This window comes from Apium graveolens, chromosome 6 (assembly GCF_009905375.1).
Source record: "Apium graveolens cultivar Ventura chromosome 6, ASM990537v1, whole genome shotgun sequence".
In the NCBI taxonomy this organism is placed as follows: Eukaryota; Viridiplantae; Streptophyta; class Magnoliopsida; order Apiales; family Apiaceae; genus Apium; species Apium graveolens.
In genome coordinates, this window is record NC_133652.1 from 276245557 (window position 1) to 276269102 (window position 23546).

Here is a 23546-nt window from a genome sequence, read left to right on the forward strand (position 1 = left end):
CATAAAAAATTAAAATTCACTACAATCGGGGTGGAGAGTATAAATAAACGTTTAACTTATTATCCTTTCGGTCAGGCCGACCTCGACCCTCACATATATATACATCAAAGTAAAAAAAATTGTGCTTGACAATAAATTGAAAAAATGATAAGAAATAATATACTGATGTTATTTATGTTTGATACAACTAAGTGCCAAATAAATCTTTTTTTAAGTGAACTTAATAAATACTAGCTTCATTTATCCCGTGCAATGCACGGGAAAGTAATTTTATTAATATTATGTATAATTTTTAAATATTCGAATAATTTTTTATAGAAAATTTATTCGTAAAAAATTTGAATTATATTTATACACATTTTTTAATATTAACATTTTGTTATTTTATTATTATATACATATTTTAATGAAATTTCATATTTTTCTAAATTTAAATTCTTCAAATATATATCAATACACAGAAACGCACACATACAATATTTTAACCTTTCTAAATGTATTATATTATATGTAAATATTTTTCATTTTCTCGCAAAAATTGTACACTGATATTACAAATTATACTTCACAATATTTTCTAAATTATCTCCAAATTAATAACATTTTTAATTTTCTTAATACAATTATAAAGAATAATTGATAGTTATACTTTAAAAAGTATAATTAGAAATATATTTCAATCTCGTTTATTTTTGCATAATGATTCTCAAATTAAAATATTTTTTAACTATATTTGATATAGTTAAAAAATATTCTTAATTATATTTGATACCATCAAAACTTTGTTACTCTAATTTTATATAGGATATATTAAAAATAATAATAATTAATCATACATTTAAAATGACTTAAAATTATAATATATTTTTTTATATTAATTTTAAATTTATATACATATGTATAGGCACATCGCACTCTTTAATACCCTGATATATTTATCTAATTATTAAATTACTAATACTTATTTATATTAGTTATGTATTAAATTATGCATAATTTTGTTTTATGTTTATAATCAAATTCTAGGAAATAGAGTCATTAGGCTTACTTGTAGTTTTTGATTTCTTTAAGGCGGGTTATACTGATCTGTGTAGACTTATAAATACAAGCTATTAGATACATATAAGGTATTCACTGTAATAGGGTGTACAACGAGGGAGCTCAGGTGCAAATATTGAGTTATTTAGTTATATTCACTGATTCACAATGTCTTCAAATGATAGATGTATATGTCTATGTTATTAAATTATATTAATACAGAGACAAGGTTAGCTGGCCCTGAGTTATAGATGTGAGCATTCAACTAGTTAAATTACTTGAATAACTAAAGGTATGCACGGTTACGTATACTACTAATATTATATCAATTTATAATTGTATTTTATTTTTAAATCTAAAATATTGATTTAATTAATTCCTCTATATATATTTCAGCACTTCATCTATTTTCGTTGGCGTGCTAAATCCAAGTTCTTATTTTGGGAACGATTTACTGAAAATTGTAAGCTCTAAATCTACTCTTTTGGTTAAACTATCTTTTGAATATTTATATTTAATCATTTTTACATATACGTGGTGGTCATTCTTGCTTAGTATTTATTTATAGGATGCCCACATCATTTTTCTTTTACTATTTTTTTTATTTTGCCGTTAATTTGGTACTAAATCGTTATGCATGTAATTCGAACGATCGGCTAGTTTTGAATTTGTGTTAAAGGTGATGCACATGCTAATTATTTATTATAATTTATAAATTATTGTACTCCTGAAAATAGATTTATAAAGCATAAAATTTCAATTGTTATATTAGCATTTGAATTTGATATTTTATAAGGTAGTGTACTAGTTTTAAACAATTTTCTTACTTACTATTTTGTTAGTGGTGCCTAACCTGTTTGTTTCATCAAAGTGCCTTATTTGATTAATGAATTATTTTATGCATGCGTTTATGTGATTGGAGAACTATTTCATTTTTTTTAAGTATATTCATGTTTACAGGGTCTTATAAAACTGATGTTATACTCGTTATACTAATTTTTATCGCCATTAATTGGTAAATAAAGTGTAAAATTGTATTCGAATTACGTGCTATTATATTTTATAGTATTAATTTATGAAATTATTACAATTATGGTTATGCCTCGTTACGTACCGATTATTTTACTGCAATATTAAAAGTTTGTTTAACCATTTATTTAAATTTTATTCTACTAAAACTATTTTATTTTCAAATAACCTGGTAAGCATGTAACTTGTACATGTTTAGAAAGATATTTATTTTAGTAGCTTGCTTCGGTTAGATTGGGAGTACATAATTGTTTACTATATGTACTACTTAGCTTAAATTTTTTTTATCGTAGGTAACCCGCAGCCGCTACCTTTCGGTGCGCACTGGGTAAACCCTACGGGCTCACGTAATAGCCTGCAAACCACGTGAACCAAAGTAAACCGCATTTAAGCGACATGCTCTGACTCAGAAGGCATTATCATAAATTCTCCTCCCGTGGGATTCGAACCTGTGACCAAGAAGATACTTATCATCTCTTTAACCAACTAAGCCAACCCTTGATAATAATCGGATTCATAGTGTTGGGATTTAGATTCCTCAGAATTGATTATTTTATGAGTTAATATGTTTGCCCAGTTAGTAGGTCACGGGTTCTTCGTATTATTATATCATATTATTTTGTCAATACTGTGACTATCATGATGTTATTAATATATAATTTGAATTCGAACCAGGCTCATTAATGTTAGGTGTGCATAAATTCATAATTTATTTTTGCATTTAATTAGTACTAAAGTATATGTTTGTGTATTAATTTTTAATTATTTAATTGTTCCCTAGATTTGAATAAAGAGTAGTGCGTACCGACATTTTAGCGGACTTTTTGGATACTTTGGAATTTGTCTAATCTATATCATACGGTACGAATTCCTTATTTTTATCTCGTTTTAAATAATAAAATATTCGTTAATTTATTGTTGATTCATTTTCTAAAATTATGAGCTTATTATACTCAATGTGTACCTATTTGTACGCATTCTCATTTTCATTTCAGCTTCCTTATTCTTGGATTTATTTTTGCTTTGACTCGTTTACATTGTTATTTCGCATTTTTCTTGCGACATTATTTTACTTTGTTTCGTTTCGTGCAATGAGTCAAGCGACCTTTGTCACCTATTTGTTGGGCTCTTAGACCGATCTGTGTGGGTTAATCACGGACAATGTTCACATGGAGTTCGGAGTAAAGGTGAACTAGGCACCAACTCGTATCGGTGGATGAGTATACGAGCGCGTCTCTGGGGTATGAGATGTGATTAGATCATGATCGCCATAGTATTGTTGGATTATATTTTGCATTCCTTATTTCTTCTTCTGGATTACCGTGGAAGGAACTATTATCCTATACTTCGCCGGTGATTGGAGTTTAGCGAGTATAGTTTGTGTAAGAGACCCATATTTGTACCCACCTTAATTTCTATTCTGCCTTACTTTATAATTCTTTGTTAGCCGATTGCTTTAAATTGTTATCCTACTGATTCTATGAATATTGATAAATTGTTTCGAAACTACATTGTTAACCTTTCTGTCATTTCCAGTTCTAATCTCTGTGTTGGTAAGACACAATCTATTCATATTTATATTTTATCATTTGGTTAGATTTTATTCGTACTGAGCATTCGACTCACTCATTATTGTTTCCTTTCTGCCGGTAACTAGGGGGTAAAATGGGCAGAGTGATGAGTGTCACCCAGTGTTTAGTTGAGATTCAATTTAGTAGATTTAATAAATTCGAAAACTTCTTTTAGTGGATATTATATCCTATTCCTATTATTATTGTTGGAGTTTTAAGCCATGGATTTGATTATGTTATTCGGTTTTGCTACACCATTGCAGTTTAATATAATTTAGACTTATTTATATCGTTTAGCTTTATTGTTATAAAAATAGGGTGTTACAGTGTTGGTACCCGAGCTAGGTTATAGATTCTGTAGACTGTCTTTTGGGCATTGACCTGTGAGTTTTGGGTTGACTTCGCATGGGTAAAAAAAATCGATTCTTTATTTGAATATCGTATTACTTCTGTGTGTTATTTTTGCACTTATAGAAAAGTTTTACAGGATGGCGCGAGGAAGTGCAAGTCAGAATAATGCTGGAAATGCCCATCATCAAATTGTGATGGATCGAGCTACTTTTATGGACATGGTGCAGGAAGTTGCAGCCCGACAATAACAGAATTCTCGTGGTAATAATAATGGGTAGAATCAGGAAGCTCAGACTATGTTCGATCGATTCATGAAGCAAAGGCCTAATTTTTTTAAGGAAGCTAAGACCCCGATGGATGCTGAAGCATGGATTGATCACATGGAAAAAATATTTCGGGTTTTAAATTGTTCTGAGCAGGAAAAGGCCTGTTTTGCTATATAACGTCTTGAGGGGGATGCTAGCATTTGGTGAAAGTCAGTGGTGACTTCTCACGCAGCTGGATATGAGAATACTATCACTTAGGATGTGTTCAAGGCACAGTTTGATCAGCGGTACTTTCCTGCCAGTATTCGTGAGGAGTATGCTCGAGAATATCAGAGTATAGCTCAAAAAGAAGATGAGTCTGTGGCGGACTTTCAGGTCAGATTTCAGAGATTGGCTGGGTACGCTCGATCTGTTGCTGGTACTGAGGAGGATAAGATCATGAAATTCAAGTGGGCCTTGAAGACTTCTATTCGTAACCATATCATAGTTAATCGCTACACTACGATGGATAGTTTACTGGACAGTTCCAGAGACCAAGAACTTTATCAGACTGATATTCGTAAACAGCGAGACATGCAGAATCAGAAAAGAAAGAGAGATGATGATTCCTCTAAGTTTCAGAAAAATGACGAATCTGCATAAAAATTTAAACCGAACGAACAGAGGTACAACACTCGCAGTTTTCAGCAGAGAAATGGAAGTCAAGGTAACCAGCAGAACAAGTCAGGGACTCAAGCTAGAAATCAGAATGGAGGAAATCTTGTGAGCACTGCGGGAAGATGCACGGTGGTGTTTGTTATTGGATTACTAGATCCTGCTTCAACTGCGGCTAGAAGGGCCATACTATTCGAGATTGCAAGCAGCCACTGAAGAAGTCTGGGGACCAGAACGATCAGAATGGGAGAAATAATCAGAAGACTAGTGACGTGTCTTTTCTACTACCACAAAGGATGCTGCAAATACCCCAGGTACCATTACAGGAACATTTTTTATTGGCAATAGGAATACTACGGTCTTATTTGACACTGGTGCTACACACTCATTTGTCTCTATATCATATGTTAAACATTTATGCATTGCACCAACTACACTTTCATCAGAAATTTCTGTTGGTAACCCTATTGGGGTAAATACATATGTGAACTCTCTGTACCATGATTGTGTAGTCATAGTTGATGATAGGAAATTATTTGTGGATCTTTTACCTATTCCAATACAAGATTTTGATGTCATCTTGGGTATGGATTGGTTAGAGCGGCATAAGGTCACTATTGATTGTCAAAGGAAGAAAATAATTTTTGGTGATCCAAATTCACCCGAGTTTGAGTTCCAGGGTTCTACGCCTAGTGGTTTGGGGAAATTTATTTCGGCCATCAAGGCCAAGAGGATGCTTACACATGGTTGTAAAGGATATTTAGCTCATGTGATTGATTCTTTTATGGAATCGCCTGAACTTGTGGATGTCAATGTAGTTTGTGAGTTTCCAGATGTGTTTCCAGAGAACTTGGATGGACTACCACCACAAAGAGAGGTGGAATTTTCTATTAACCTGTTTTCCGGTACGCAACCGATTTCTAAGGCTCCGTATCGCATGGGTTCATTGGAATTGCAAGAGTTAAAGGAACAACTGCAGGAACTTCTTGAGAAAGGTTTCATCAGGCCTAGTGTTTCACCTTGGGGTGCACCTGTCTTATTTGTGAAGAAGAAGGATGGTTCGATGAGGCTCTGTATTGATTATCGGGAGTTGAACAGAATCACGGTGAAGAATAAGTATCCATTGCCGAGGATCGATGACTTATTTGATCAGTTGCAAGGAGCAAAATATTTTTCAAAGATTGATCTGCGTTCCGGCTACCATCAGTTGAGAGTGAAGGAAAGAGATATTCCGAATACTGTATTTAGGAGTCGTTATGGGCATCACGAGTATCTTGTCATGTCTTTTGGGTTGACAAATGCACCAGTAGTTTTCATGGACTTGATGAACAGGGTATTCAAAGATTTTCTCGACAAGTTTGTGATTGTATTCATCAATGATATTTTTGTGTATTCGAAGTCTAAAGAAGAGTATGAGGAGCATCTACGAGTTGTATCGGAGATATTTAGAAAAATAGGTTGTTTGTAAAGTACAAGAAGCGTGAATTTTGGCTTGATCAGGTTGCCTTTTTGGGACATATTGTATCAGCAGATGGAATTAAAGTGGATCCAGCTAAGGTTGTGGCTATTACTGATTGGTCAAGACCTAGCACTGTGACTGAGGTGAGGAGTTTCTTGGGACTTGCTGGTTATTATTGTCGCTTTGTTGAGGGTTTCTCGACTATTGCCATGCCATTGACACAATTGACTCGTAAAAGAAACAAGTTCATATGGACCGAGGAATGTGAGGCTAGCTTTCTAGAGTTGAAGAAGAGACTTGTGACATATCAATGTGGACACTACCATCTGGAATGGGTTGTTATGTGATTTATAGTGATGCTTCAAAGAAGGGACTTGAATGTGTACTGATGCAACATGGAAAGGTGATTGCCTATGCTTCGAGGCAACAGAAGCCTTATGAGGTAAACTATCTGACACATGACTTGGAGCTTGCTGCTGTTATATTTGCATTGAAGATATGGAGGCACTACTTGTATAGTGATAAGTGTGAGATCTTTACCGACCACAAAAGCTTGAAGTATATCTTTACACAGAAGGAGATTAATATGAGACAAAGGCGATGGATTGAACTTTTGAAAGACTACGACGTGAGTATTCAGTATCACCCTGAAAAGCTAACAAGGTTGCAGACGCATTGAGTAGGAAGAATTCTGGAAATCTGGCAGCATTAATGACATATCAACGACCTCTTCAGCATGAGATTGAAAGATTTGGCTTGGAGTTTTATCGTGAAGGCACAGATGGTATATTAGCAAGTATGCATGTCGAGCCTAGTCTTATCTCTAGGATAAAGGCAGCTCGGGATGGTGATGGTGACATATGCTATCTTATACAGAGCATGGAATCAGGAAAGCAACCAGAAATTCGTGTTGACGAACATGGTGTAATTTGGAAGGGTAACCGATTGTGTGTGCCTGATAATAAGCAACTTAAGGAGCAATTATTGGAGGGAGCCCATCGATCTCCATTCTCAATTCATCCAGGTGAGACGAAGATGTAACATGATGTGAAAGAACACTTTTGGTGGAGTGGTATGAAGCCTGATATAGCTGAGTTCGTTTTAAAAGGTTTGACTTGTCAACAGGTGAAGATTGAACATCAGAGACCAAGTGGATTATTACAGTCATTGGAATTGCATACATGGAAATGGGAGAATATTTGCATGGATTTTGTTATTGTGTTGCCGAAAACTTTGAGGAAGAATGATGCGATATGGGTGATTTTGGATAGGTTTACTAAATCTGCTCACTTTTACCGATTCGTGGGAACATCTCTTTGGAGAGTTTAGCACTAGCATACAGGGATGAGATTGTTAGACTTCATGATATTCCAGTTTTTATTATTTCTGATAGAGATCCGAGATTTACTTCAAAATTTTGGCAGGGATTTCAAAAAGCATGGGGAACCACATTGAATTATAGTACAGCATTTCATCCGTAGTCTGATGGATAGTCAAAGCGGACGATTCAGACTTTGGAGGATATGTTACGAGCTTATGCACTAGAATGGTTTGGAAATTGGGATGAGTATTTACCGTTGGTTGAATTTGCGTACAACAATAGTTGGCAGGCGAGCATTGGTATGGCTCCTTTTGAAGCATTATATGGACGCAGGTGCAGAACACCGACTTATTGGAATGTATTTTGCATTCCTTATTTCTTCTTCTGGATTACCGAGGAATGAACTATTGTCCTATACTTCGCTGGTGATTGGAGTTTAGCGAGTATAGTTTGTGTAAGAGACGCATATTTGTAACCACCTTAATTGCTATTCAGCTTTAGTTTATAATTCTTTGTTAGCCGATTGCTTTAAATTGTTGTCCTACTGATTCTATGAATATTGATAAATTATTTCGAAACTACATTGTTGACCTTTCTGTCATTTTCAGTTCTAATCTCTGTGTTGGAAAGACACAATCTATTCATATCTATCTTTTATCATTTGGTTAGATTTTATTCGTACTGAGCATTCGGCTCACTCATTATTGTTTCCTTTCTGCAGGTAACTAGGGGGCCGAAAGATGGTCGGCCCATAAAATGGAGATCTGAAGCAACCCAGTAATGAAGACGACGAAGTCTCCTGTCCATAACGTCCACTATCCCCATAAATGGAACGGGCCGGATGTAGTGGACAGAGACGTTAACTTAATTCGGGGATATATACAGAAAGAGAGGTTCAGTTTACACACACAGACATCAGTACTCTCTCGTATTCTAAATTACCCATTCTTAACCGATTAACTTATTCTCACATCAGAGGTGAATCAGGGAGATCATCCCTCGCATTCTTCTCTTTGCAGGCCGAAGTCTACTTCTCTGGACGAAGTCGAGGTCGGCAGAAATTAGGTTATAACACTACCATGCATTTGGTAGGAAATGGCTATAATGTGGTAGGAAAAGGGGTCAATTTCTACCAAATAGGTTGGTGAGAATTGCTCAGGTCGAAAATGCCACTTGGTAGGAATTTGTGCATTTATCTCAAATCATCACCACTTGTCAAGTGGTTGCCAATGGCACGTCACATAAAATTGAGACCCAGTTGATGAATTGGCATGTAGACCCATCCACATAAAATTATATCATATTTGGGTTATTATAGTATAATATATATGAGTCAAGAATAATTTAGCATAACTGGAACTTTAAAAATAATAATTATTATTATACTTATGATAGATTGTTTTGTCACAATTTTGAAAAGGCAATTGCGTCATATTTTGTGATAAATAGTTTCGTAGCGGACAATTTTGTGATAACTTTTGACACATAATTTCGAAAAGCAGGTAGCATGACACATTTTGATACAACAAGGCATTTTTTACATGATGAATTCGTCATACATTAAATGGATGCAAATTCTTTGTTCTAGTTAAATAAGAGTCCATATCATGCTATTTTGATGGATATAAGAGGAAGTATGTCATTAAATTAATGATTTTTATAAACATAAAATATTGCAATTCACTACCATTGGGGTGGAGAGAGTATAAATAAACTTTTAACTTATTATCCTATGAGGGCCGACCTCAGCCCTGAGATATATATAAACATCTAAGTAAAAAAAAAAGAATTGTGCTTGACAATAATTTGAAAATATGATAAAGAAATAATATATTGATGTTATTTATGTTTGATACAACTAAGTGCCATATAAATCTTTTTTTAAGTGAACTTAATAAATACTAGCTTCATTCATCCCCTGCAATGCACGAGAAATTTTATTAATATTATGTATAATTTTTAAATATTGGAATAATTTTTTATAAAAAAATTATTCGTAAAAATTGTGAAATTATATTTATACACATTTTTAATATTAACAGATTGTTATTTTTATTGTTATATACATATTTTAATGAAATTTCATATTTTTCTAAATTTAAAATCTTCAAATATATATATACACAGAAAAATACACACACGCGCGATATTTTAGCCGTTCTAAATGTATTATATTAAATGTAAATATTTTTCATTTTCTTGCAAAAATTGTAAACTGATATTTTAAATTCTATTCACAATTTTTTCTAAATTATCTCCAAATTAATAACATTTTTAATTTTCTTATTACAATTATAAATAATAAATGCTAATTATACTTTTAAAAGTATAATTAAAAATATATTTCAATCTCGTTTATTTTTGCAAAGTGACTCTCAAATTAGGATATTTTTTAAGTATATTTAATACAGTTAAAAAATATTCTTAATTATATTTGATACCATCAAAACTCTGTTACTCTAATTATATATAGGATATAATTAAAAGAATAATTATTAATCAAATATTTAAAAAGACTTAAAATTATAATATATTTTTTCATATTAGTTTTAAGTTTATATACATATGTATAGGCACATGCACTCTCCTGTCTAGCTTGGTTTTTTTTTCCAAAATAAATTATTACTTTAGCCATGATCACCAAATCATACCAACAAAATTCCCTTGCTCTAATTATATATAGAATATAATTAAAAATGTGTCCCTAAAATTTATTTTATATCATTTAAAATTTTTTTCTCCTTTTCTTCATATGCATAGTAAAAATGTTCTCCTAAAAGTTTAATATTTACGATCCCCTCTTTATCATGAAATGTTTGATCTCAGGACAGGCTACGCTGAATAGGTAAGTAATTAAAAAAATTAAAGTGGTTTCCACTTCTGCAAATAAAATGACAAGGCAGGTCCCGTTGTTTTCAAACAAAGGCACACAACATGATTGTATTTGGTGTTTGGTGAGCAACTCGTCCCCCTATTTAATATCAAAATAAAAATATAGATAAAAGAATTTAATTTTTTGAAAGCATTAATGTAACACCTCCTTCTTAAAATAGAAGCGAGATATTACTAAAAATCCATAAACCTGCAAACAGAGCACTAATATATTTCTAACAATAATTCAACAATCTAAAATTTATAAAATAATATTAAATCTCCAAAATGTCTAAACCAATAATATTGATTCTGAATTCTCCAAATAAATAATTAAATATAAATACTGATAAAGTCCGAAATCCTAATCAATAAAAGGGGTAACTCTCCATCACACAGTCCCAGGTCCCCCTAAACACCTGCCAGAAAAAGAATACGGCATGAGCCAAACGCCCAGTACGGATTTGGAATACAATTTATAAAACAAGAGAATCAAAATAAATAATCTGCAGTTTACAATAGAATAACAATTTTAAAAATAAGTAAGGCTGAAGCAACGAGGGGTTAGGATATTTCATACCGAGATCAGAACAGATACAAATACACACATCATAGGGTACCTAATGCGTGCAACAAAATGGATAACGTGTACGGCATATACAACGTCACCATAAATCAAATCACAAATCAAACTCTGGCTGCACCCACGTATCCTGAAACAAATATCAAATGCGCAAAAGCTCCTCCCAAGAGCTAACAGAAGGATACGCCGTGACCAATCACACTGTCACGGAAGTGTCATGTCACTGGTGCCGCAATGACATGGCTGTAGTACCCCTACAGCTGGTTAACTCGGTATACCCTAAATCACACTAAGGGTTCAAAATAAATATTCTCGCAAAATTTAAAACTCACCTGAGACAAATGATACAAATTTCCAAAGCAGGTGGGTGTCATAAATAATTTTTGAAAACCGCGTAAACAAATATTTAAGTTTTCAAAATCAAATTTTAAAATAATTTTCGGAAGTTAAAACGGTCAAAGTAAATATTAACGGAATGAACAGAAAGTAGAACGGAATGAATCAAATATATATAATGGACAAGAGGAGTAGCGCTGAATAAAAGGGGACAGAATCCGTACCTCGAATATTACAAACTCTAATACTAACAAAATCCACACGCGATGCTCTAAATTCCCGGCACCCAACCTATTATAATATATAAATAAAATATTTTAGATGTTTATTAATTAGACAAATATTTTGTGAAAATTATTTAATATATTCCTCGTAAGTTTATTATTTGATAAAGATGTTAGACAAATTAATATTGTGAACTCGACTATTAAGATCAGTGGCTTGACTCGCCGAATACAACATAAATAATACTATACTAACATGATTTTATATAAGAATGCAATACATATTAACATAGTTAACAAGACCGGTGCATCCAACATGCAACCTAGTACTTAACTTAATTAATTAATTAATACACAGATACTATAAATTGGACTGTAACTCATTTATGAACATAGTAATTATTTATTAATCTAATATAATAGACCTAGTTAATGACAAAGCAGATAACTTAAAGTATTTATAGAGACATACTTAAACATTTATTAACAACCCGATTGTGGCATAAATCCATTAAAACAATATATAAATCAATATAAAGATCATAATCTAAACTTAAAGTACTATCAAATCAATTTCCTGTACAATGCCTTCGTCAAAAACATTGCAGCTTACCATTAATTAAAACAAGAAATTAAATATTAATATTAAATATAAAACCCAAATATATTATTGAATTTAAAATAAAAGTGATGTTTCGATAATCCAGTTTACAGAACCAGGCCACATATAGACAAGATTTATCATAAACACATTATCAAATTCACATCATGATGGAGCATTAAATCAATTATAATAGATATATTACCTACCCACTTTGTCCAAATTAGAAGTCAGAATAACTACTAGTGGTGTGCAAGTTACATGGATGTAGACTAGTTCATGATAATTGATGTTTGACAAATTAATTAAATATGTGGTTATCTGATTCATACCTACCAGACAACGAATAGAGGAAGAAATAATGAAGCAATTGCTCTGCGCTCTTGCTCTCTCTCCGGCTCTCCGTTTCTTTCTCACTCCGCAGCCTCGTTTTAGGTTTTTTTTTTTGCCTCCGTACTTAAACAATGACGAAGAATGCTAATATATAGGGCCCAACACTAAATATCCTATGTCTTTTATAATTAGAACTTTAATAAATAACTAAACAAATTTATTTTCTTTTCTAATTAGCAAAAACAAAATCACTTATTCTCATATTAATCTCAATCTTATTATTATTATTATTATTATTATTATTATTATTATTATTATTACCTAAAATTCACGAATATTACATATATACCCCCTTAAAAAGGATTCCGTCCCCGGAATCAAACGAAACTAAAACTCGTACCTGAATCGAACAAATGCTGATATTTCTCACGAATAGATTCTTCTAATTCCCAAGTAGCCTCTCTTTCCGAATGATTTTTCCACAAAACTTTCACAAACGGAATGGTGTTCTTTCTCAAAACTCGCTCCTCTCGAGCTAAGATAGCCTCAGCTTCCTCCTCACAAGAAAGATCCTCTCTAATCTTATGTAATGGATACTGAACTACATGTAATGGATGATATTTGTAGCCCCTCAAAACCGACACATGAAACACATTATGCACATGAGATAGTTGTGGTGGCAACACAACTCTATAAGATACTTCCCCTACTTTCTCCATAACGTCAAAAGAGCCAATATATCTCGGACTAAGTTTTCCTTTCATACCAAAACGCTTCACACCCTTACAAGGCGACACCTTTAAGAACACATGATCACCTGGCTCAAATCCCCCAAACTTCCTATGTTGGTCCGCGTAACTCTTTTGACGAGATCGAGCTTCCTTCAGACTTTCTTTAACTTTCTCTACCTTCTCATTAGTAATTCTAACTAACTCCGGCCCTTCGATGACTCTCTCACCAACTTCATCCCAACAAGATGATGCCCTACACCTCCTACCATACAAAGCCTCAAATGGTGGCATACCAATACTCGCGTACCAACTATTATTGTACGCAAACTCAACCAGATACAGGTACTTGTCCCAATCACCTGTCCACTCTAACGCGCAAGCCCTCAACATATCCTCCAATGTCTGAATCGTCCTCTCTGACTGTCCATCGGTCTGCGGATAATAAGTTGTACTGAAATTAAGCCTCGTACCCCAAGCTTGCTGGAATCCCTTCCAAAAACGCGATGTAAACCTCGTATCTCTGTCAGAAACTATCGACACAGGCACACCATGAAGCCTAACAATATCTCGCTGAAAAATCTCTGCCAACTCATGAATAGGAGTAGTCTCTCTAATAGGCAAGAAGTGAGCGGACTTAGTAAGTCTATCAACCACCACCCATATGACATCGTTCTTCTTGAAGGTCCTCGGCAAATGAGTCACAAAATCCATAGTAATGTTTTCCCACTTCCAAACTGGAATATCTAGCTGCTGCAACAATCCACTAGGCCTCTGATGGTCTATCTTCACTTGTTGACATGTAAGACATTTTCCCACAAATTCTGCTATATCTCCCTTCATTCCACTCCACCAAAAGTGCTTCTTCAAATCCCCATACATCTTGGTGGAACCTGGATGGATAGAGAATGAAGAACTATGAGCCTCCTTCAAAATTTCCTCACGAATCGTCGGGTCTGCGGGCACGCACAATTTACTACCCAACCACATCACACCCTCATCATCGACATGAAATTGTGTTTGCTTTCCACCTGCCACCTCGGATCTAATAGCTTCCAAACCTGTATCACTCTTCTGAGCTTCCTTAACCCTTGAAATAAGATTCGGTTCCACTTTCAAATTTGCAATGCTACCACTTGATCCTCTAACATACAACTCAACACCCAAGCGCTCCAAATCTGAAATAAGGTGCGGCTGAGTAATGAGAGATGCAACACTCCCCAAGTTCTTCCTACTAAGAGCATCTGCCACTACATTCGCCTTCCCCGGATGGTACTGAATATTTACATCATAATCCTTAAGAAGTTCAAGCCACCTCCGCTGCCTCATGTTAAGCTCCTTCCGAGTAAAGATGTATTTGAGACTCTTGTGATCAGTAAAGATGTCACAAGTCTCTCCATAAAGATAGTGTCTCCAGATCTTCAAAGCAAAGACCACTGCTGCTAACTCCAAGTCATGGGTAGGATAATTCACCTCATATGGTTTAAGCTGCCTAGAAGCGTAAGAAATCACTTTCCCATGTTGCATAAGAACACATCCCAATCCTCTCTTAGAAGCATCACTATACACCTGAAAACCTCCACTCCCTGATGGCAACACAAGTATTGGAGCTGACACCAACCTCTTCTTTAACTCTTGAAAGCTCTTCTCACGATCATCATTCCACTCGAACTTAATTCCCTTCCTCATTAGCTGAGTCAATGGTAAAGCGATGGAAGAGAAACCTTCCACAAAACGCCTATAGTAGCCTGCCAAACCCAAGAAACTCCTTACCTCCGTCACATTGCTAGGTCTGGGCCAATTAGTAATAGCCTCGACTTTCGCAGGATCCAACTCAATGCCCCTACTAGATACAACATGCCCCAAGAATGCCACTTCCTCCAACCAGAATTCACACTTGGAAAATTTCGCAAACAACTTCCTCTCCCTCAAAATTTCAAGTACAGTACGTAAATGCTCCTCATGCTCCTCTCTGCTCCTAGAGTATATCAAGATATCATCGATGAAGACCACCACGAATTTATCCAGATAATCATGAAAGACCCGATTCATCAAATCCATAAATACCGCTGGTGCATTCGTCAACCCAAAGGACATCACGAGAAACTCATAATGACCATAACGAGTGCGAAATGCAGTCTTCGGAATATCTTCCTCCCTAACTCGTAACTGATGGTAGCCAGATCTCAAATCTATCTTCGAAAAGTACTTCGCCCCTTGTAACTGATCAAACAAGTCATCAATGCGTGGCAAAGGATACCTGTTTCTGATAGTCACCTTATTCAACTCCCTGTAGTCAATGCACAACCTCATGGAACCATCCTTCTTCTTCACAAATAACACAGGAGCGCCCCAAGGAGACACACTTGGCCTAATAAATCCCCTATCCAACAACTCTTGCAACTGCTCCTTCAATTCTTGCAACTCAAGTGGTGCCATACGGTAAGGCGCCTTGGAAATAGGCTCGGCACCTGGAACAAGTTCAATAGTAAACTCCACCTCTCTATGTGGTGGCAAACCTGGTAGCTCGTCGGGGAACACATCTTCATACTCCTTCACAACTGGATAATTCTCGATGCGAGGTTCATCCTTCGATGTATCCTTCACGAAAGCAAGGTAGCCATCACAGCCCTTAGACAACAATTTACTCGCCTTTAGAGCAGAAATTAACTTAACATCCCCCTTCGGCTGAGACCCTTGGTATACAAATTCTGGTTTATCTGCATCCCCAAAGATCACCCTTTTTCCTTGACAATCAATTGTGGCACGATGTTCACTCAACCAATCCATACCCAAGATAACATCAAAGTCATGCATCTCCATCGGAAGCAAGTTAACCTTATAATTTCTATCTCCAACAGCTATCAGACACTCTCGATACACATCAGAAATAACAACAGAATTCCCCATCGGGGTAGAAATAGACATATGAGGATATAATAATGAAGGTGCAACGTCAAGATGACGGACAAACGATAAAGACACAACAGAATGGGTTGAACCAGTATCAAATAACACATAAGCATCACGTCTACCAACAAGAAGTGTTCCTGAAACGGTACCTGAATTAGCTGCTGCTTGATTTGCAGTCAATGCAAACACTCTGGCTGTAGGATTCTGTTGACTTCCACTGCCACTACCACCACCAGCTCCTCCTCCACCAGGGTTGCGTGACACTGTGCAATCCTTTGCCCTATGGGACAAGCTACCACACAAGAAACAAGCCCCAGTCTGTCTGTAACAAGCTCTACCTGGATGATGTCCACCACATGTAGCACAAGGAGCCACTGGAATCATATTGGGGTTTCCCCCATATACTGAGTAACGGCTCTGTCCCTGCTGACGATTCTTCCACTGTTTAGGCTGCTTTTGTCGCTGAAACTGCTGATTCTGATTCTGACCAACATACTGATTCCGGCCGTGGAATGACTGACCACCCCTATTCTGATTCTGTCCGCGCCACTGTCCCTGCTGACCATTCTGACCTCCATACCACTGTCTACCCTGTGCAAAACCCTGATCATCCCTAGTCCTCTTACTACCACTGTTAGACCTGGAAGTCCTGAAATCTATGCGCTCCTTCTCAACATCCTTTGCTGCATCAGCCGCCTCTGCCACATTATCAAATTTAAAAGAAATTATGGAACCCCTCAGATGAGACTTCAACCCCCATTTAAATTTATCAGCCTGCTGCGCAGCAGTCCCTGCAACTGTCCCAGCAAATCCAGCCAGCCTTATAAATCTCGCCATATAATCAGTAATGCTCTCATCCTGGTGCTGCATAATAGAATGAAACTCCCTCAAATAAGCCTCCCTATCAGCATTAGAGAAGTACTGCTCATAGAATACTTCCTTGAATCCCTGCCATTCCAAAGCCTCTGCATACTGCTCCCCTTTAGTAGCTTTCACTCCTCTCCACCACCTCTGAGCATCGCCCTCCAACTTATACACAGCTAACCTGACCTTCTGAATCTCATCACAACCCAGTGCATCAAAAATCTTCTCGAGATGAACAATCCAATTTTCAGCATCAATGGGAGTCGGTGCTGCACTAAAAGAGTCGGGTTTCTGCTTCACAAACCTCTCCAACCATACAAACGGCTCCAGCTGATGGCCCTGACCATTCTGATTCTGATTACCATTGCCATTCTGATTTCCGTGTCCATTTTGATTTCCCTCTCCATTCTGATTTCCTTCTCCATTCTGATTTCCCTCTCCATTCTGATTTCCTTGGTTTGCCAAAGCCTGCTGTACAGCCTGAGCCACTACTTGCCCTATCATCTCAGTAAGCTGAACGGGGTCAATATGAAAAGGATCACGTCTAGGAGGCATCTACAATATAAGATAGCGAACGAATGAAGATTACGAGAATAAATATGATGAAGCAGTTATAAACAGATTTCAAATGATAAAGCAGAATGAAACGAAATTAAATAGAATACCCATCCTATCGTCTACCCAAACTCACAGGTCAACCTAAGTAGGTTTTCTACAAGAAAGAACCTAAGCTCTGATACCATCTCTGTAACACCTCCTTCTTAAAATAGAAGGGAGATATTACTAAAAATCCATAAACCTGCAAACAGAGCACTAATATATTTCTAACAATAATTCAACAATCTAAAATTTATAAAATAATATTAAATCTCCAAAATGTCTAAACCAATAATATTGATTCTGAATTCTCCAAATAAATAATTAAATATAAATACTGATAAAGTCCGAAATCCTAATCAATAAAAGGGGTAACTCTCCATCACACAGTCCCAGGTCCCCCTAAACACCTGCCAGAAAAAGAATACGGCATGAGCCAAACGCCCAGTACGGATTTGGAATACAATTTATAAAACAAGAGAATCAAAATAAATAATCTGCAGTTTACAATAGAATAACAATTTTAAAAATAAGTAAGGCTGAAGCAACGAGGGGTTAGGATATTTCATACCGAGATCAGAACAGATACAAATACACACATCATAGGGTACCTCATGCGTGCAACAAAATGGATAACGTGTACGGCATATACAACGTCACCATAAATTAAATCACAAATCAAACTCTGGGTGCACCCACGTATCCTGAAACAAATATCAAATGCGCAAAAACTCCTCCCAAGAGCTAACAGAAGGATACGCCGTGACCAATCACACTGTCACGGAAGTGTCATGTCACTGGTGCCGCAATGACATGGCTGTAGTACCCCTACAGCTGGTTAACTCGGTATACCCTAAATCACACTAAGGGTTCAAAATAAATATTCTCGCAAAATTTAAAACTCACCTGAGACAAATGATACAAATTTCCAAAGCAGGTGGGTGTCATAAATAATTTTTGAAAACCGCGTAAACAAATATTTAAGTTTTCAAAATCAAATTTTAAAATAATTTTCGGAAGTTAAAACGGTCAAAGTAAATATTAACGGAATGAACAGAAAGTAGAACGGAATGAATCAAATATATATAATGGACAAGAGGAGTAGCGCTGAATAAAAGGGGACAGAATCCGTACCTAGAATATTACAAACTCTAATACTAACAAAATCCACACGCGATGCTCTAAATTCCCGGCACCCAACCTATTATAATATATAAATAAAATATTTTAGATGTTTATTAATTAGACAAATATTTTGTGAAAATTATTTAATATATTCCTCGTAAGTTTATTATTTGATAAAGATGTTAGACAAATTAATATTGTGAACTCGACTATTAAGATCAGTGGCTTGACTCGCCGAATACAACATAAATAATACTATACTAACATGATTTTATATAAGAATGCAATACATATTAACATAGTTAACAAGACCGGTGCATCCAACATGCAACCTAGTACTTAACTTAATTAATTAATTAATACACAGATACTATAAATTGGACTGTAACTCATTTATGAACATAGTAATTATTTATTAATCTAATATAATAGACCTAGTTAATGACAAAGCAGATAACTTAAAGTATTTACAGAAACATACTTAAACATTTATTAACAACCCGATTGTGGCATAAATCCATTAAAACAATATATAAATCAATATAAAGATCATAATCTAAACTTAAAGTACTATCAAATCAATTTCCTGTACAATGCCTTCGTCAAAAACATTGCAGCTTACCATTAATTAAAACAAGAAATTAAATATTAATATTAAATATAAAACCCAAATATATTATTGAATTTAAAATAAAAGTGATGTTTCGATAATCCAGTTTACAGAACCAGGCCACATACAGACAAGATTTATCATAAACACATTATCAAATTCACATCATGATGGAGCATTAAATATTATAATAGATATATTACCTACCCACTTTGTCCAAATTAGAAGTCAGAATAACTACTAGTGGTGTGCAAGTTACATGGATGTAGACTAGTTCATGATAATTGATGTTTGACAAATTAATTAAATATGTGGTTATCTGATTCATACCTAGCAGACAACGAATAGAGGAAGAAATAATGAAGCAATTGCTCTAGCTGATATCATGTCTATAAAACCAGGGGTGTCTACAGCTTAGTTTCTATGCCTAAACACAACTTTAAACTGAGGAAAAATGGATGCTAAAATTGCTTTTACTGTAATCTCGGTAATTGCTCTTGTTATTCTAAGATACACAATCAAACTAGCAAACAGATATTGGTTTAGGCCAAAGAACATCGAAAAAAGGCTGAGGGAGCTGGGTTTAAAGGGAAATCCATATAGGATCATCTTTGGAGATGCAAAAGATGTTGTCGCCATGAGGAGACAACTCACATCCAAGCCTATGGAACTCTCAGACGATATCACACCCCGCATTCTACCATATCAACGCCTTATGGCCCAGAAATACGGTATCAATTTACACACAAACTGCTGATTCTTATAAATATATAATTTAAGTATCTGAATATTATGCAAAATTGATGTTTAGGTAAAAAGTTTTTCATCTGGTTTGGCACGAAACTTAGATTGACCATAATGGATCCAGTGCTAGTCAAGGAAATTCTATCCAGACCAAACGAATTCCGAAAGCCGAAAAATGATAAAATGGGTGAGGTGCTTGCAGGTGGACTCTTCAGTAGTGATGGTAACACATGGACCAAACATAAGAAGATTCTCAACCCTAGTTTTCATATGGACAAATTAAAGGTGATTGGTTTCTGTTCTTAATTTTTACACACGTCAATAAACTGATTTGGTATTAATCATCTTGTTTTTCAAATCTGTTTAATTACTTGGAAAGAACATGGTCCCGTCAATCGTTGAAAGCTGTTTGGAAATGATGGCAAAGTGGAACATGGCACTAGCTTCAAAGGAATCAGTCGAGATGGATATGATGCCTGAAATAGAAACTTTATTAAATTACGTGATGTGCAAAACAGTTGTAACAGGCGAGATTAGTGAAGAAACAAAGAAGATATACCAACTCCGGATTACTGTTAACCAACAATCAGGCAAACTAGCAAAGTTCATGTTCTTTCCCGGATGGTGGTAAGTAATGCAATTCAAGTAGTCTGTCTACCATCAATTTAATGCCGTCAGAATTTAGTAAGTCTTAATTATCGTAAAACAAATGGCAGGCATTTACCATTTCAAGAGGTGAAGATTATGAAAGCAGCTCATAACGAAACTCAAAGTTTAGTGAAGAAAATAGTGACTAGGAGACTGGGAGAAATGAAAAATGGAGCGAGTAATAAAGGTGATATATTGAGTTTAATGTTGGAAGCATATCAAGATGAAGCAAGCGGAGTTAGTCTTCACGATGTGATCGAAGAGTGCAGAAGTTTTCACTTCGTTGGGCCGGAATCTACAACAAGGTCACAAATATGGATGATGTATCTTCTGGCCAAACACCCCGAATGGCAAGAAAGAGCAAGGCAAGAGGTTTTCAAGGTTTTTGGGGATAAAAAGCCCAATATGGAGGGACTACACCAACTCAAAATTGTAAGTACTTCTTCGCATGCTCTAATTCTTGAAACCAAACATTAATAGTTAGCATATCAAATGTAGAATTTTAATGATTACAGGTTACAATGATCATGTATGAAGCCCTGAGGTTATATCCCCCAACGGGTATTTTTCATCGCTCTATTTCCAGAGAAACGAAGTTAGGAGACATGGTTCTACCGGCCTGGATACAAGTCACCATACCGATAACTTTGATGCATCATGACCCTGATATCTGGGGAAAAGACGCGACACAATTTAATCCTGAAAGATTTGCCGAAGGAGTTTTCAACTCAAAGATGCAATTACTAACTTTCACAGGAGGTCCTAGAAAATGTACAGGACAAAGTATGGCAGTGGTTATTCATAAAACTGTCATAGCAACCCTGCTACAAGGCTTCAGCTTTGAGCTTTCTCCTTCGTATTTGCATGCTCCCAAACATTCTTTCCTCCTTACTCCTCTTCATGGAATGAAACTTCTTGTACGAAAATTTGCCTAGCTTGGAAGGTCAACCCAGTGCTACTATGCACTTGTATCTAATTACCATTTTCCTTCCGTTACCATTTTCGTCCAATAATGTACCATTTTCCTCAGACATGTACGTCAACTGGTGGTTATAAATGCCAGTCAACTGTTTAGTGTGTTACGACTTATGAGTGCGGATATCTGTGTCATTTTTAATAATAAATAATACTATATATATATATATAAATGCGAGGGTCACACGTTACGTGTCATGAATTACTATTCTCTCATTACACTACGCCATCCATAAATGGCTTATAGCAACAACAAGAAAATGTTACACAGGCCAAAAAAATGTTACCATAACCAGTTAAAGCCCTAAGGTAACATAAAAATTATGTTGGTTTTTTTCAAGTTAGACTCCTAAGGTAACATCCATTTTGCCCTGATACAACATTGACATTTGTGTTACAATAGCAATCAAAGTTAACATCAAAGTAAGTATATAATATCACACTATGTATGTTACCCTGCACTTAGAATTTGAAAAAAAAAATGGGGCCCACATGGGTTAGGCCAACCAGTAAGTACCTAATGTAAAATTTCTCAAAAAAAATTGACAGGATTTGTTTGTAAATTGAACATGCCATAAATTTTTCATACAAGACAACAAAATAAACAAAAATGAGAATGGTTAGTTTTGGTATTAACTCAAAAACCACATGATTAAATGATCATAGCTTAAGCGAAAATTTCGTCTGTGCTATTGGGTGTCATCTGCAGCTTGTCTTGCTCTTGTAATAGTTTTTCTTTAGCCAGAGCTTAGCCACCTCAAGATCTTTACTTATCTTCTTCTTGTACATCTCAACAAATATAATAGGCTCTTTTATAGTTTCCTTCTCTCCCTCCCTGATCTTTAATGGATATACTATTGCCACTACAAGAAAATAAGGTTAAATACAAATACGTAAATACAACCGAAGTCAAATTCAACCGATTTTGGTTGAAATTAAGGGTGCGGCTAAATACGACCGCAATCGGTTGTATAAAAGTCCGGTGGTATTTAGCATGGTCGAATTTAACAATAAATTCGACCGCCGGTAGTTAAATTTAGCCATGCTCGACCGAATGTCGGTTGAATTCACTAGTACAAAATTAACTTTTAGTGTCGGTTAAAAAAGGTCTAAGGCGTCGGGTTTTAGGCGTAGTATGTGAAGGGGACGCTATAGGTGTGACTTTCTGCGTCGGTTGAACAGGAGACGCTTTAAGATGATTTACGTTGGTCAAAAACCGATGCAATAGAGCATTAACCGACGCTAATGAAGCTCCAACAGCGTTGGTTTTCTAAAAGCCCGACACTTATTGTACTAACTTTGGCGTCTGTTATACCTACTGCCGACACATATAATTCTGACCTATTGCGTCGGCTCTCCCAAATGCCGACACATATAATCTGTTTTATGGCGTCGCACCTCTTTTAACCGACGCCTAAACGTATTTTTTTTGAAAAAAAAATATTTTTGCACTTTATTAATACCCTGAATATGCTGGCATATACACAAATACACTCATCAATAAATATTCATACACAAACATCATGCACAGTACACCAAAAATAAAATAATAACAAAATTTGATCAGAAATGTTATTAAAATAAAGTTAAAATATTTAATGTTATACATTTTACACATGGAAGAAAAATTACACCAAATATATTATCAACAATTCTTCCTAGTCATTTTCAATTTTTGGCACATCCTTCAACCTCTCGTCATTTT

The 23546-nt window shown here is 35.3% G+C and overlaps 1 protein-coding gene across 1 annotated transcript; it reads left to right on the top strand.

The window, feature by feature from the left end:
- The first annotated feature begins 19824 nt into the window (after positions 1 to 19824).
- On the top strand, positions 19825 to 22043 carry LOC141668209 (cytochrome P450 72A15-like). The gene is made up of 5 exons (XM_074474985.1): positions 19825 to 20205; positions 20286 to 20503; positions 20598 to 20845; positions 20935 to 21298; positions 21382 to 22043. Exons 1-5 carry the CDS (start codon positions 19929 to 19931, stop codon positions 21799 to 21801), a joined length of 1527 nt encoding a protein of 508 aa, XP_074331086.1. The 5' UTR covers positions 19825 to 19928; the 3' UTR covers positions 21802 to 22043.
- The last annotated feature ends 1503 nt before the right edge of the window (positions 22044 to 23546 follow it).

Coding starts and splice junctions, on each gene's coding strand:
- LOC141668209 (XM_074474985.1), top strand. CDS start 19,929: ATGGATGCTAAAATTGCTTTTACTGTAATCTCGGTAATTGCTCTTGTT. Junction 20,206..20,285: donor CCTTATGGCCCAGAAATACG/GTATCAATTTAC, acceptor ATTGATGTTTAG/GTAAAAAGTTTTTCATCTGG. Junction 20,846..20,934: donor ATGTTCTTTCCCGGATGGTG/GTAAGTAATGCA, acceptor AACAAATGGCAG/GCATTTACCATTTCAAGAGG.